The sequence below is a fragment of the Vombatus ursinus genome, unplaced genomic scaffold (genome assembly GCF_900497805.2).
Source record: "Vombatus ursinus unplaced genomic scaffold, bare-nosed wombat genome assembly UNPS02014770.1, whole genome shotgun sequence".
Lineage (NCBI taxonomy): Eukaryota > Metazoa > Chordata > Mammalia > Diprotodontia > Vombatidae > Vombatus > Vombatus ursinus.
Window position 1 is genome coordinate 33,546,024 of NW_020954548.1, and position 16,832 is coordinate 33,562,855.

Below are 16,832 nucleotides of genomic sequence, written 5' to 3' on the forward strand. Positions count from 1 at the left end.
TTCCAAGTCTAATCCTATTTTTAAAAAAGATTTGAAAGCCTTTTATATCTTTCTTCTCCCTCCTTTTTCAAGCCAACATTCTCAGTTCCTTCAGTTGATTTGCCAGGGGTCATCTAGTAGACCCAGTATCCACTCTAAATTCAGTATTTTTATTTTTTTTTTGGTGAGGCAGTCCAGGTTAAGTGACTTGCCTGGGGTCACACAGCTAGTAAGTATCAAGTGTCTGAGGTTAGATTTGAACTCAGGTCCTCCTGCCTTCAAGGCTGGAGCTCTATCCAATGCGCCACCTAGCTGCCCCATAAATTCAGTGTTGTTTTTTTTTTTTTTTATTTTTTTTAATTTATTTTATTTTATTTTATTTTGGCTAGGCAGTGTGGTTAAGTGACTTGCCCAAGGTCACACAGGTAGTAAGTGTTATGTGTCTGAGGCCGGATTTGAACTCAGGTCCTCCTGAATCCAGGGCTGGTGCTCTAAGCACTGCACCACCTAGCTGCCCCCAATTCAGTATTTTTTTTCTTTTAAACACATTAATGCCTTTCTTTTGATATCTTTATTTCCTGGATAGTCCTAGAAATAGGTAGTGGTTTTTGTTTTGTTTTGTTTTTTAAAAACAGCAGTCCCTTATGAGTTGGGCCCTTCAAATCTTCCCAAATTGAGTGCCAACCTGAAACAACAAACGGAGCCAAGTTTATGGTCATCCCCTTTTCGGAATTGTTTTTTGGGAAGCTGCCAGTTAGATTGCTGGCAAGCAGAAGGCACAGCAGTGTACGAGCTAGGTTTGGAATGGATATCTCCCTCTTACTGCCTGCCCTGGGCTGAAAGTGTGACCTTGGTAGAGTCCCACTCTAGTACCAGGAATTATCTCGGTTTGACATGGTTGGGTAATTTTTCAGATTCCTTCCAGTGACAAGAGCCAAGCACAAAACACAACATTGCTTTTTTTAAAAACCAACAAACTTTATTGACAGCATCGTGGAACATAACAGCCATGAACAGAAGGGCCAATACGGAAGATGTTTGTACAAGGTCAGAGTAACTGAGTCTTGTTTCAGCAGCACTTCATGATATAAAAAGCTATCATCAGACATAATACAGTATGACCACTGAATTCAGGGCTACAGAATCTATGAACCTCATTGGATACAAGACAGAAGCTTGGTTTGCTTCATCACTCTTTAAATCTACTTTCCTGATTGGGAACACTGTATTTTATATACTTTTAAAGCTCCTGTGTGGAATTCAGTAGTTATACTGCTACCATCAAGATGACAAATTGATTAAATAATTCAAGACCTTGTTACCCTTACTGTTCTGGACCCTTTTTGGTGAGCACCTGAAACTTGCTGATCAGAGCCCACATTTTCAGCCAGTATGCCAAATAAGACTTGGTAAATTATAGAATTGTTTCATAATTACCTGTAAAATATTCTATTCTGTCTCCACACATGGAGTTCGCTGGTGTATGAGGGCCTTCCTGGTATCATTCATTTCCAAGCCCCACCAGTGGTTTGAAATGATACATGGTTTAAGTCCATGGAAATGGGATTTTGTTTTTTCAGCTTATTTCAACTGGAGTGCACTCTGAAGGAGGGGATATTTGTTAAGGGGAAAAATAGCTTTGTGGCAGAGGCTAGTTGAAAGAGGTTTTATGTTAAGAGGAATTGGGAGGCTTGGTTTAAGGGCCAGCTGTGTAACCATTTTGGGTAAATAGCAATCTTTTATCACCCATAAAATGGGCAACCCTGCCTACTTCAAGGTTATTGAGGTTTGACTAGGATGACAGGAATGCACTTGGAGACTGTAAAAAGCTGTAGATTTTGTTAGGGATTAGTTTTATGGTCACTATTCATGACCTTATCCTATATGAGAAGACTACAAAAAAAGATGCTATTTCCCGATTTGTAATAGGAAAAGACCTTAAAGTATTACCATGTGAGTTATCTTCATAAACTATACCTGGTTTTAGAATTATTTTTAAAGTTTTATCACCCTCCAAGGAATGAAGAGGATGAATGCAAACCTTGTGTGCCTTTATGCTCTTAGAAAGCAAGACTGGAGGCTGGCATGCTCAGACTGGACTTCTACCTTTCTGTTCCAGCTTTCAGCCTGCCAGTAGAATCCAGGACAGCCCACGTTTTTGTTGGTTAATAATTGTTTTTTAAGTGCCTATGATGTGCCAGGCACTGTGTTAAGCACTGGGGATACAAAAAGGCAAAAGATGGTCACTGCCCTCAATGAGCTCACAATCTAGTGGTCCAAAGGATTCAGGTCCAAGAGACTAACAGGCCTTCTAAATAAAAAGCTAGAGTCCCATTTGGTCAGCAGAGTAGGGCTCCAAACTGACCTGTTGAAGGGAGGGAAGAAGGGAAATAACACTGCAATGCTTCCCAATTACTCTTGGGACAGAAGTAAGCCCAGTTTACTTTGATGAGAGGAGAGGAATTATTACCTTTCTTTCTCCACCCTGGGCAGGTTACAAAGTAGTCCTTGGAATAGTTTCTATAGTCCTTATCATTTGATTGGTAACATCGAAATGCTAAAGGCCTTCCTTATGGGTGACCAGCTTTCTTGGAGGTTCCACTTGAATTTTAATCCTGGGTACCCTGGTAGTGCTGAAATGTAACCCTGCCTTTTTGGAATAGTTATGGAGTAGATATATCTGAAGTCCATCTGTAGCTTTTTGTTTTCTGGTATCTTAATGAGAGCACAACTCTTAAGACTCTTCTGTGATTGCCCTTTCCAACTGAAATTTGGGGAAACCACAACTTTTCTCTATATTCTAGATTTGGGCAAAAAATAGCTTTATGTAAAGGAGGGATCTCCAAAGAAACCTTGAGAAATAAACCAAGAGGATATGAACCATACATTTAAGGGTATTGAGGAAGAGAAAGGAGCAAAAACATGGAGCCAGAGCCCCTGTCACTATACAAATGATTTGTCAGGTTGGTTTTCTGCATGTGGAAAGCCCAGTGAGTTAGCATGTGGGAAAACCAACAGATTGGTTGAAGTTACGATAAAATTTGCATTTTCTTACTGGAGAGGCAGGTCACCTACAGTGAGCAGCCAGACAAGGACAAAGGCATGTCCTTTTTAAGGGTCTGACCCTTTTTTCTTACTGTCTGTAAACAGCTTTGGCAAAACTTGGCAAGTGAGATGCTTTGTGAAGGGAACATGCCATGTTGAATATCCAGGGCTGATGAGGTTCAGTACCCTTGCCATCATAACTTTACAGAGCCAGGGAATGAGTGTCCTGACCAGCCAAAAAGAAGTTACTGAACCTTATGGAGCTGGCTGTCCCAGCACCATGCTTCCAGGCAGGTCTGGAACCTTGCTGGTTCAAAGTAAACTCCCATCACTGTTATCTTCTCCCGAGGAGAATTGTTCCTCCCACCCAGTTTGCTGTCCTTTTCTCTGCACCTCCCTTCTTTCACCTTTACAAAGAGTGACACACAACAGACATGCACATACTGTCCACAAGAAAGGTGGCTCACAAGCACTGGAGCACAGTCCCTAGGCAGGGCTAGCAGGCTCTGGGAGCTCCAGGTCAGGGGCGGCAGCAGCCTGAGCCTCGGACTTCTCTCTTCACATAGTCATGCAGCTTGAATTTGGGTTCACTTGGCAGCTTCATGGACCTGTGCTTCAGCTCCCTGCAAGGAGAGATGGAGCCAGCTAGAATGTTCCTGGTTATTCATTTTCGGACTCACGTACCAGTTTGCTTGAGAACAGGAGATCAAGCTAGAAAGCTATATAAGATACTTGGCAGGTATGCGGGTGGTAGTGTTGACCCTTCTCCCAAAATTTTGCAAATGATGTGTGTATGGAGAAAGTCCAGCTGGGCAGTGGGCCATGGGGAGGAGGGGTCGCCCCAAACTTCCTCCGTGCCCTGCAGGGGGCTAAAGCTTGAAAACCTATCTGAATGAATGAGCAGTGGGTCCAGGCTACCAAGGACAGGGAGCCTTTGATGGCAAACCACATAAAAACTGGTGCATGCCCCCACAAACACATTCCCATGCACATGTCCAAGTCAAAAACAACTACCCAATCCCAGAAGATCTTGAAAAATAGAGAGGGGAAGGAAAAAAGGGGGACTTACTTTGCAATGGCCTTAAAGGCCAAATCCACATTCAGGCCTGTCTTCGCACTGGTTTCCATGAAGGGCACCCCATACTCCTGTAAAACATGCTTGCCAGCTGGAGGGAAGGTAAGGGAGCAGAGCATCTGGCAGGCCCTCCTGCATCTTTAGGGTAGGGGAAGGTTCACCACCAAAAGCCCAGGGGTCTCCAAGGTCATTCCTCACCCCCAACATCTGCCTTCCCCAGGGGTGTTGAGTTGCTGTCCCAGGAAGTTCTGTTGGCCTAGTTTGGGGGAGGGGAATGTGCTGACCAGCGATCTCCCTACCCAGTTCTTATGTTACAATCCTGCAGCAAGGGTCTAAAGAGCTTGCTTCTTTCATCTCTTAATTCCCTCCTTGGCCTTAGCTGAGGCAAGAGAAAAGGGACCTTTGGACTCCAAAGCCAGTGGGCTTGGCTACAATCATAGGGCTATTATAGCAGGCTTCAAGGGTCTCATTTTTAAAAAAGGTTTCATTAGTGCCTTTTGCTTTTTTATACTGCTATTATTTCCCTACATATCCACCTCAACCCTGGATAAAGTCCACCTGTAACAAAGAAAGACAAGTAAAAACCTACCAACACACAGTGCATCAACATTCCATAGCCATAGCCCTCACCTCTTTTATATGAGGGAAGTAAGTTTTATCATCTGGGATCAAGATAGGTCACTGCAATTAGAGTCTGGCCAGCAGCCCACTAGGTGCTTGTATATGTGCTTCTGACAATGAGTCCCACTTCCCAAAGAGCACCAAATCACAAGGCTGAACATGAACCAGAGCTGCTCTTGGCCCTATCTGGGGCCTTCACTGCTGCTCTTGAGTACCTATAGTAATTGATCTATTTCCATCTCTCCACTCCTAATCAAACACATGCACACTTAGTGTACTCACCTTGGCCAGCTTCTCCCCATCTTCCCTTTTTACCACTCGCTCCTGGGTAGAGTCCACCTAAGATGGGGTGCAAAGAATGGGAGCATAGTAAGGCCTTCTGGGCTTCTTGAGGGGGAAAGAGGAGCCTTCCAGCCACCAAGGAGGCAATGCAGGGAGTCTGGCTCAGCTGAGTCTGAATGGCAACCACCAGCCAATAGATAGTCACTAAAGAGTCTAATGATCAGGGAGGTTAGTGCCAGGGCCCCCCAACAGCCCAACTCTGCTTCTGCTACGGGTGAGGTGAAGCTGAGAGGCCCCTATCACAACCTACCTTGTTTCCCAACAGCATGAGCACCACATCTTTTTGTGCATATTCATGGATCTCAGTCAGCCAGGCCTACAGGAGGAAAGGAAAGGAGGAAAACTTATGTCCTGCTTGTCTCCCCCACCCCCAATATCCTGAGAGTCTGGACCCTAGACCTGGAGCCAGTTCTCTGTGGCTCCCTGGTCAACTCTAACCACTTCCCCAGACTGCCTCTTATCTTCCATTCAGCAAATGGTTAAGTGTGTACTCTCACAAACCGAGATACTCCCCCCACAATGTACTATGTGCCTAATCTCCCCCACCCCTTATAACAACCTTCCCTCAGACTCATAGCCCTTATTTTGTATTTCTCTAATATGCCTTTGTGTGTTGTGATATATCTTCCTACTAGCCTGAAAGCCCCATGAGGGCAGCTATTGTGTCTAAACTCTCTCTCCACATGCAGTCCAAGGCCATAACAGTTTTGTTTTTCCTGCTTTCTCAGTGGGTGAGGGGTGAGAGGTGAGGGGTGAGGGCTGGGCTAGGAGGGAGAGAATTCAGAACAGAAAATAAAATCAAATTTAAAAATTAAAGAAAAAATCCTCAATATCTTCTTCAGTGCTTAGCATAGTGTTCTGGACACAATAGATACTTAATAAATGCTTGCTTGGACACCCTCATATAGCATTTTTATGATTTATAAGGCATTTTAGAGATGTCTCATTCAGTTCTCACAACCTCTCCGTGGTGGTGGTATCTATTGGCAATGCCAAAGCTACTGTCCCCATTTGACAGATGAGAGAACTGAGGCTCAGAAGGATAAATGACTTTCCCAGTTAGTGACTGTGCTGGCACTCAAGCCTACCCAGATGCTCTGACTCTACACCCAGTTCCCCAGGCCTCTGATCACACTCTTCTGCTCTATTGAGGCATCAGCATTTAAGGGGAGGGAAGTAAGTTTTATCATCTGGGACCAAGATAGGGGGCATCAGCTTCCAGCCTCCACGCACAACATTCCCTGCATATGTAAGTCTACAGGTGATTATCCTTTCAGTGCCCTCCCCCCCACCCCACCCCTTTATTTATGCCCTGAGGAGGTGAGAGATACATATCCAACTCAAAGGATGACCAGGTGCCCCTGGTGAAACTGAGGGTTAGGGAGTAGGTGGGAATTCTGGGAAGGTTTAGGGGGAATGGGACTTAAGAGGGAGGACTTCTATGGACAGCTAGATGGTCTGGTGGCTAGAGCACAGGGCCTGGAGTCAGGAAAACCTGAGTTCAAATCCATGTTCAAACAGTTAGCTGTGTGACCCTGGGCAAGTCATGTAACCTCTGATTGCCTCAGATTCCTCATCTGTAAAAACGGGGATAATAATAGCACCTACCTCCCCTGGTTGTTGTGAGGATCATGTGAGATTATAATTGTAAAGCACTTAGCACAGTCCCTGGCACATGGTAAGTGCTATATAAATGGTAGCTATTATGATTATTGTTTGTGATATTATTATTTTACCTCTTAACATGTTTACTGTGGGTTACAAGCAGAAGCCTAGACTTGAAATCACCACTAGATGGAGGTAAAGAGGCATTGGCACAAAGCTACCATGTCCCCTGCTCCTCAGTGAAGGAGTTGGGGAGGGGAGGGAATATGTACCCTGTCCAAGTGTCCAGATGTCACTGCCCCTCCCCTCCTCTTCCCCACCCTGGCCAATGTGAGTCAGGTCTGGCTTCCATCTTTCTTCAGATCAGTTCTCTGCCATAAGCTAGAGGGAGGGCAGAAAAGAAGGCTAAGTCCTACTAATCCTGCAGGCCTTGGGTGGGTAGGTTGGGCTCAGGCCGGGCTACCTACTCTTACCCCCAACCGCCACCATGGGAACAGGATAGAGAGCTCACCCAGGGCCAAGCATGGAAACCAGCAGACCTCTGTCTGCACAGACTGCTCAGGGCTCAGCTCAACTTACTTATTTACAAGCTTATACTGTTAGAGAAGACATCCTATAATTCTATTACGATAAAATGTAGGATTTTAAAACTGGAAGGAGCATTAATGAGGACATCTAGTCAACCCCTTGATTCTCCTTGAGAGGCAGAGTAGAATAGGCTAGAAAATCTGGATTCAAGTCTTACCTTGAGATGTGTGATCCTCAGCAAATCCAGTGCCCCAGAAAACTCCCTAAGATTATAAATTCCTCAGAGACCACTGATCTTATCTAGGAGAAGCTTCTCACTGGGAGCTCCCAGGGCAGTTGAAATCATAGATCAGGTCAAAATCCCATCATAGTATAGTTAGTTACATCATAGGTTCATAGGATTATAGACCTACGAGAGACCTTACAGATTGTCTAGTCAGAGGATCTTAACTGGGGTCTATCAACTTGACTTTTTTATCTATATATATCTATATATATTATGATTATTGTTGATATATGTATAGATAACAGTATTTGAATATAATTGATTTCTTCTATAATCCTATAAATTTTATTTTATGCATTTAAAAATATCCCAAGAAGAGGTCCGTAGGCTTCGTTAGACTGCTGGAGAGGTCCAGGACACAAAAAATGTTAAGAATCCTTGATCCAGTCGTGGTCCTTTATCTTACAGTTAAGGAAACTGAGGTTTGTCCAAAGTCTCACACACAAGAAGTAAGTAGCCAAGCCCTTGAATTTGAACACAGGTCCTCTGACTCCAAATCAAGCGCTCTATCTGTCTCTTTATCCTCTTACTAGCATAAAAATAAGCTCCACGTCTCATCCAAAAGTTTCTATTTCCCCAAGTCCCTAATGTCACGCTCAGGGCACACACTAGGCTCTTGATAAATGTTGAAATGAATTTGTTCCCCAATCCACATCTGAAGAAGATAGATGCTGAAGTAGCCTCTTTCCCCACAGATGGCCATTTAAAGGGACCTCAGAGGTCATTTAGCCCAACCTCTGTGAACAAGAATCCCCTCAACAACATCCCTGACCAGTTACCCACCAGCCTCTCTTTGAATACTTCCAGTGATAGAGAGCTCATTATTTCCTGAGGCAGGCAGCTGGCCAGTGTCACTTCTAACAGATCTGATGGTTAGTAAATTTATAGAACTGAAATCTGCCTGCCCCTGTGCATCTTCCACCCCTTCATGATTCCTGATTCTACCCTGTGGGACTAAGTAAAAACAAGTCTAATCAGTCTCTCTTTCACCTGACTGCCCCTCAGGAACTATGGTTGCAGGTCCTCTCTCCCTTCTTCTCCCCCTCCCCTAATCGAAACATCCCTAATTCCTCCAAGAAATCAATATCTGGCATGGTTTCCAGTATGTTCACCCTCCTGGTAAGCCTCTTCAAGACATTCTCCAGCTTTCCCTAAAATGGGAAGGCAGGAACTGACCCTTCCAGACTGGTCAATCAGACCCACCACATCCCCAGTTTCTTGTCAGACTCACTGCAACCTGTCCTTCTCAGATCCTCTATGTCCCCATCCTGTCACCTCTCATCAGATCCCTACACAAGTGAGACGGGGATTAGAAACACGAGCAGAAAGGAAGTCATCTGACCCTATCTCCTCCCATTGACAACTCTGTCTGAGTCTAAGTACCTGCTCCTCAGTCTTGAGCCTGCCCAGTTCCTCTCCCTGTATGAGAATGAGGGGAGAGATTTCTGAGCAGGGTATTGGGGGTTTAACATCTCCCCTCTCTCTGACAGCCAAAGTAGGGTGAGCACCCCAAAGCATCTAGAGGGTGGTTAGAAGAAGCTCACCGGGCCTAGGCTGAGGTTTGGGTGAGAGAGGACCTGGTGTGGGGGTTAGAGAGACAGAGAACGTGAGGGCAAAGGGAGGCATGGGGACTGGGGGCCATGACGTCAGTGGGTAGGCAGGGTCACCACAGGTGGGATGTGGTGGTGGGGACATAGAAGCAGGTGGAGAAGAAGTCACAGGACTTAGAATGAGGAGTCTGTGGGGAACAGGGGTTGAGGAACAAGGTTGGATTCCCAGCCCGTCTGGAGGGTTTCAGCCTGGTGCTGGGCCTCCTGAGAGGAGGAGTCAAGGGCTGACCCCATCGGCGATCGTCCATCTGCTGCCTAGGAGGTTTGTTTCCTATTGCTAATGTCCCGGTTTCCAGGACTCTACCCTCCATATGTTCATATGCTTTCCTGGCAAACACTGAAGTACTGTTTGCTTGACTAGTCTTTGGTGGGACACCTGGGTGTGGCAAGGAAGGGGGCAGAGTCCACCCCCATCACAGCTTCTGCTCAGAGCTGTGCGCTGGCCACATCTGGGTAGGAAGGGAAGGGGACATCCAGTTCTGCAAGCACGGGCCTGGCCCTTGGCCCAAGCCACACTAATATCAATTAGGATGAAGGGACTCACAGGTTCTGTCGCCCCTCCCCCTGCCTTAGGGTAGGAGCTTCTGGTGTATATATAACACCATCTTATATCACTTACTCGGATGTTGTCGAAGGATGCTCTGTTAGTGACATCATAAAGCAGAAGGAGAGCTGTGGACAGAAAGAAGAGAAGGGAGGGCATGTGAGCATCACATAGTCAGTCCCCCATCACACCTCTCTCACATGACGCCTACCTCATCCTAGCCTGTTCACATACCTCAGCAACAGCAAGGGCATCAGGGCTCACGGACTGAGACGTGGGAGCCCAGTATCAACCCTTCCCTTTTCCCCAGGTGCCCCAGGACCCCACTCCGTCCTTTTCCTCACTTCCTTCCTCCCCCCCAATCCTTTGTAAGAATAAGGGCCGCTGTATACAGTTGTGTATGGGTATCCAAACCAGCCCTCTCACTCTGCTCTCCTACTTGGGCATGACCGTCCTCTGGGGATGGACTCAGAGGCTCCCTGGGCCCAGAGCTCACCATGGGCATCCCGGTAATAGGCGTGGGTCACACTTCTGAACCGCTCCTGCCCAGCAGTGTCCCAGATCTGAAACCCAGAGAGGCCATCAAGCCAGAGCTACGATCCCACCTCCCCGAACCCTCGACAAACACTGAAGAGTCTCCACTCGGCCCCACTCCCAGCCCCAGCTCCCACTGACCCCTGGAGCCATCTCTTTGTGTTTACTCACCTGCAGCTTCACTTTCACTCCATCCACATTCAAGACTTTATTCTGAAAGATTAGAAAAAAGGGAGAAAGTCCTGTCACTGCCCCCCAGGGGGAGCTACTGGGCTCAGGCCTAGAGGCAAAGCCAACACAATCTGAAGAGGTCCTAGGAGGAACCTACAGCCTCGAGGCCACATGTGGCCCTCTGGGTCCTCACGTGCGGCCCTTGGACTGAATCCAAACTTCACAGGACAAATCCCCTTAGTAAAAGGATTTGTTCTGTAAAACTTAGACTCAGTCCAAGGGCCGCACTGGAGGATCTAGAGGGCCACATGTGGCCTCGAGGCAGCAGGTTCCCTGACCTTGCTCAAGCCTGACTCCTGGCCCCCGCTACAAGGAGCCTGCAGTCTCATCTACCCACTTGCCTCCAGGGAGCACTCCTCAACCCAACTCAGCCTGGGAACACAAGAGTCTTAAGCCAGCCTCACATGTCTTCACTTTCACCTACAGCTCTCTCTCTAGTCTCACAGGGCTGGAGGCTTCCTCCGGGCAGGAAGGAAGATCCCCTCAGAGTGTCAGGTAGAAGAAGGTTCATCCTAAACTCCCAAAGCCATCAGGCCCAGAGTTCTGATGCCAATGCTCCTCTCCCTTTTCCTTTGGAAAGAGAGTGGATAGGGGGATGGGAAAATATAGGGATCCAACAGATGGGCTCCTGTTCAGACTCATGCCAGCTCACGTTTGCCCTGTTTCCCAAAGGTGTCTAAATTGAGACCTCACTCAGGGAAGGAGCTGGGAGAGAAGCCTACTAAGTTGCTTCTCTTCTCCTTCCCTTCCTCCCCTCCCTTCCCTCTTTTCTACCCATCCTTCAAGGCCTGGCTAAAAGTCTCACCTTCTTTAGAGAAGCTTCCATGACTTCATCGGCCCACGCTGATTCCCCTGTCTCTGAAGACCCATAGCCACACACCTGGGCATTTAGTGTTCTCACTTCACCCTTCAAACTTCCTCTCCTCTCTTTTCTTCTCCTCTCCCTACCCAATCTTCAGGTTCCCCAAGGACAGGGCCTGGGTCAGTTCCTCCTCTTTTTCTTCCTCTCCTTATAACACAGGACTAGGCACTCAGGGAGCTTCACAGATACTTGGTAATTGACTGATTCCTGCCTCAGCTTTGGATCTCATGAGGAGGTGAGAAGTCAGAATCATTAGTGCTAAATGTAAATGAGGAAATCTCATCTAATGAGGAGAGGAAGGTTGGGACAGGGTGGGTAGTGTTAAGAGTCAGGTTCTAGATGTAACACCACCTTACCCCCCAGGTGGGTGAAGCAATTGCATGATGGACAATTCCGTGACACGTATATTGTATAGCTGTAGATATATGACTCCTGATTGACCGAGAAGCCTCTGTAAGTGTGGGAAGACTTGCATGAACTTTTGAATGGTGGAAGCCCCCAAAGCCACACATATGAGGAGTCTGGCCCCCCAACATATCCCTTGAGACCCAGCACTTGCACCCAGACTGCTCAGAATAGACTGCCCTAGTGAGCTCATTCTGTCCTTGACTGAGCTGAGATTTTATCTCATTCTTGAGTGGAAGAACTCATTTACTTTTGTGTATTCTATTCTCTCCTCTAATTTGTATTACTTCCCTGATTTCTGTTTGCTATTTGCTTGCATAAATGTGTTTGCTTGCTATCAAAAACTATCTTTTGTGTGACTAGTGTTGGGTGGGAGGGAGCTAAGCTGGCAAAGAGTAAGCTGACTGTTACCTTCCTCTTAGGAACCAGCAGAGAAAGTGTTTTTGTTTGTTTTTTGTTTTTTTGAATTCCAAAATCCTAAAAGAGCATTTTACTTCTCTACCACAAACATCTGAAGTAATAGGTAGATATGATTCTAACCCAATAGCATAGGAGTGAGTCACTGCCTAAAGGTCTTGCCTATGTAGCCCTCACTCCCTTCTTCCAAGGCCACTGTCAGCTTAGCCACAGCTCTCCACTCCTAACTCTCCACAAATGATAGAAATCGCAGTCTCTCTGAAGCCAGAATGGTCCAGATCCCAGATATCGAAATATTTTATATTCACGCCACACGCAGGTCAGATGTTCCATGGGAGATTGTTATTTATATTACACAGAAAAAACCTAACAGGTGTGTGGCGAAGTGAAAGAATCCCAGACTTATGATCAAATGAGATATTTGTGAAGCACTTAGCACAGTGCCTGACACATAGTAGGTACTGTAGAAATGCTTATTCCCTTCCTGTTCCCCTATGAGTTAAGAAATCTAAGTTCTAATCCCTGTTCCATCTCTTAACTCACAATGTGACCTTCAGCTAGTCACTTACCCCCATGGGCCTGTACATGCAATGAAACCTCTGAGGTTCCTTCTACTATTAACATTTTGCCACTCTTAAGATAATCCATATGGTAGCTATTTCATTCTTCTTCAATGGATCTGTGATCTCATAGTGTGGGTATTCTCTCTAGTCATACAGATTGCAACCAGGCTGCATCCCCCCATAAGTCTCCCACAAAAGGTCCACTCAGCATTGGGGGGGGAGATAGAAGTATCTTATTATTAAGGGGTACCAACGGGTTCCCCATCTGTTATCCCTAGTTCTGGCAGCATGATCAGCTCATCCTGAGTCAAACCAGATCAAAACCCCAAACCAGATCAAAACCCCAAACCAGATCAAAATGTAATGGAGACACATTTAACAAAATAAAAATACAACACAACATAGATAATGTTAATTTGTGGTTTTCTAAGTCAATATGGGCAGGCATATATCTCTATTTGAGTTTGACACCAATGTTTTATAGACTTCTTACCCCAAAATTGGCCTAAATACTGTTAAACATCCTCTAACCCTATTTCTGCCCACAACCTAGATCTCCATTGCCCTTCGGTTGATGGATAATTTTGATTGCTTAGAGATTGTGGCATTTCATGATTTGAAGCCATACATAATCACCAGAAGAAAACTTTTGTTAATCCATTCAAGTCAATTAAAAATTGAACCCAATCAACATTTATTGAGTGTTGACTAGCCTCATCGTGGGAGAATGGGTTTCCAGGGCATAGGGAACTGGGGTATGTGTATGGGGGGCAGGGAATGGGAATCTGTTAGGCAGCATCAACAGATCTTGCCTATTAAGGGTCCTGGGATCATTGAAGTCCCTATGAATATTGAAAACACTGTGATCACTGCAGACACTATCACTATGGACATTGAAGGGTAAAGGGCCTGGAATAGCCTGCATCTGGAATTGGGAGGGGGAAGGCATTGTCAATGACCAGCTATGAATCCTACCCTTCCTTTAGAAGGGGTGGTCCTGGTTATCTCGTCCATCTCCTGCCTCTAAAATCCATCCTCAGAAGTCATGGAGTCAGAGGTAGGAACAAAAGTTACAAACCCAATTATAATTTAACTGATTAGACTTCATTATGGGTAATTAGTGGGTGAAGAACTGATTGAAACTTCAGGCACTAATATTATTCCAATTTTCCCTCGGGGCAGAACTTGCTAAGGATAGAGAAAAGGCCAGTGGGTCTTAATTGAGTAGGGACGTCCAAGGGCTTAGAGACTGTAAGGGAACTTTAACTTGCTAATGACAGACAAACCCCATGCACACTGAGAGATACAGATACCATTCCCTGTATTGGGGGAGGCACATTTTGGGGCTCTGGAAATGATAACGTTTAGATACTGCACCCCCATCACTTCTACTTTTGTCTGAGCTGAAGGCTCCCTAAACATCCCAGCTAGCTTGCCTGTCTCTAACCCTTCCCCTCCACAGATCTGTCGTACTGCACCTCAATCTCTAACAAAAGAACCCCATCCTCCCACATAACCTAGCAGCTGACACGTGGTCAGGCAGGGCTCTGTATATATAGTGCCACCCTTTCCCCACCCACTCCCACTCCCACCTCCAGAAACACACAAGGATGCTGGGCCTTGGGCCTTCTCTGCTGCCAAGCTAATATACCAGGGTAAGGGACAGGAGAAGCAGATACCCAGACTGGACAATCCCATAATCCATCGTTGGTCCCTGGATAACTGGGGGTCAATTAACAGAAATGAAAATTTATACTGTTATATACTGCCATTTAAAAGAACTCCTGATTGCGGCTTCCTCCCTTCCAAGGAACCAGCTGAGCCTCGCCCTCACCTTCTGATTTGTCCCAATTCTCCTCCAGATTTCCCCAGAGCTGCCCACAATTCTGGGGCATTCTCCTTCTATCAAATGAGATAATATCTGTAAAGTGCTTAGCACAGGCCTGGCACGTCATAGGTGCTTCATCGATGTTCGTTTAAGAGCATTTAAGGGAGCAGGGGAGTTGTAGAGCCATACATATCATTCCCACCAGCCAGGCTCTCTTCTCAGAGTATCCTACACATAGCTTGACAACAGCCAGCTTCCTCCTCCCCCTACCTCATGCTTTAGACTTCCCAATGGAAATGCCCTAGCTGGCTCTTACCACCTTTAGGCTGATGGACTATTGCGATAAACTCATAACTGTTCTCCTTGTCTCCACTATTCTCCTCTCTCCCATCCGTCGCACACACAGCTGCCAAACTAATATCTCTAAAACACCAGACCGATCACACCACTGCCCTACTCAGAAATCATCACTGGCTCCCTACTGCCTCCAGGGTAACATCCAAATTCCTCAGCCTGGCATTTAAACTTCTCCACAGTCAGACTCTCACCACCTTTCCCCTCTTATTTCATGGTGCTCTTTGTTTTAGACAAACTAGCCTGCTGGCTCTTCCACGCACACGCTGCTTCATCTCCAGCTTCCATTTCCATCCAAGCAGCCTCCATGTCAACAATGCATTCCCTCCTTATCTCCACCTTACACTGAACATTTCCCTAACTTTCTTCAAAGCACAGCTCAAGTGTTATGTCCTATACAAGGCCTCTCCTGACTCTCCTAGCTATTAGCTCTCTCTCCCTCTTGAAATCACTTTGTATTTACTTATCTGTGTACATATTATACTCCCCAGAAGAATCTAAGTTCCTCAAGGGCAGGGTCTGTTTTAGGTTTGATCTTTGTAGCACAGTGCCTGGTACATAGTAAAGTTCCTTATTATTGTTTAATTAATTAATAAGATTAGATTGTGAGAAATGACTAATAGTTTTACATGATTGCACACATATAATCTACATCAGATTGCTCACCATCTTAGAGGGGAAAGGGGAGGGAGGGAGAGGATTTTGAACTCCAAATTGTAGAAAATGAATGTTAAAAATTGTTTTTACATGTAATTGGGAGAAAAGAAAATATTTAAAAATTAATTTTAAAAAAAGATTAGGTTATGAGCTACTTGAGGACAGGGACTGTTTTCTGTATTTCTTTGAATCCCTGATACTTAGTGCTTAATAAATGTTTATTGACTGACTATTGAATATAGGGGGAGTGGATGAGGTGGGTTAAGACACATGAAAGAGGAGGCTGTTGTGGGCCTGGGATGTGAGAGAAGTTTGCCCCGAGTGGATTAGGTGTCCATGCTTGGTGAGCTCACTAGTTAGAACACATAATAGACCCAACTAATGATAGGTCAAGATTACAAGTTCCATCCTGGTACAACAAGTTGAACTCTGACCCTTATTTCAGCTACCTCATAAACCTGACCAATATTGATCAAAAGGCCAGTTGAGAGGAGATTGAATGGACACAGATGGCTCAGTATAGCCCCTTAACTCAACTGACATTGATTGGGCACCTTCTGTCTGAAAGCCAGGGCAACTAGGTGGTGCCATAGTGCACAGAGGGCTGGGCCTAGAGCCAGGAAGACTCATCTTCCTAAGTTCAAATCTGGCCTCAGATACTTACTAGCTGTGTAACCCTAGGCAAGTCACTTAACACTGTTCACCTCAGTTTCCTCATCTGTAAAATGAGCTAGAGAAGGAAATGGCGAACAACTCCAGTATCTCTGCCAAGAAAACCCCAAATGGAGTCAGAAAGAGTCAGACATGACTGAAACAACTGAACAACAGTCTGCAAGCCCCTGCCCACTCCTGAGGAAGGTGAAACCCCCAAATGAAGACAGAATATAGAACTTAGTAACTAACTAAAGTGCTGAAAACCAACCAGTCCTAGCCAGCTTCTGACACCTGGACAACCTTGTTCTGCCCTGGGCCCTGACCTCTGTTTGATGGATCTCAACACCTGGTCTCAAAGTTCTCACTACCCTCCTTCAAAGCTCAGCTGAAGGATCTTTTCCTGTGTACTCCAGGTCCCTCGGAGCTCTTTCTCCTCTGAGGTCTCAGGACACTTAGAGTCTGCCCTTTAATTCTCCTCTAATTGTTTCCTGTGGGGAAGTCTCATCTTCCAACCACTGTGGAGCTCCTCCGAGGCCCAGGTCTGGGTTTCCCCTTCCCCTGAAGCTTGACTAGACCCGGGGATGTACACACCCTGCCACCTGGTTAAGGTTTGGCAATTAAGGGATAGAAGAGGCATCAGGAGGGGGAAGGGTCTCGAGTCTTTATCACATTAGAAGCTGTTAAAGGATATG

General features: G+C 45.8%; 1 protein-coding gene across 3 annotated transcripts in view; it reads right to left on the minus strand.

Moving 5' to 3' along the window:
* Window positions 1-858: 858 nt before the first annotated feature.
* RAB26 (RAB26, member RAS oncogene family) overlaps window positions 859-16,832 on the minus strand; it is a 23,731-nt gene continuing 7,757 nt past the window's right edge. The window contains exons 3-9 of one of the 3 annotated variants that reach the window (XM_027863055.1): window positions 10,341-10,382; window positions 10,132-10,198; window positions 9,711-9,763; window positions 5,313-5,378; window positions 5,003-5,059; window positions 4,094-4,170; window positions 859-3,647 (exon numbers count right to left, since the gene is read on the minus strand). In XM_027863055.1, coding sequence (XP_027718856.1) covers window positions 3,545-3,647; window positions 4,094-4,170; window positions 5,003-5,059; window positions 5,313-5,378; window positions 9,711-9,763; window positions 10,132-10,198; window positions 10,341-10,382 — 465 coding nt within the window. In that variant the 3' untranslated portion in view covers window positions 859-3,544. Of the gene's footprint in view, window positions 3,648-4,093; window positions 4,191-5,002; window positions 5,060-5,312; window positions 5,379-9,710; window positions 9,764-10,131; window positions 10,199-10,340; window positions 10,383-16,832 lie in introns of all 3 variants that reach the window. The other 2 variants (XM_027863057.1, XM_027863058.1) reach the window with 2 other exon arrangements.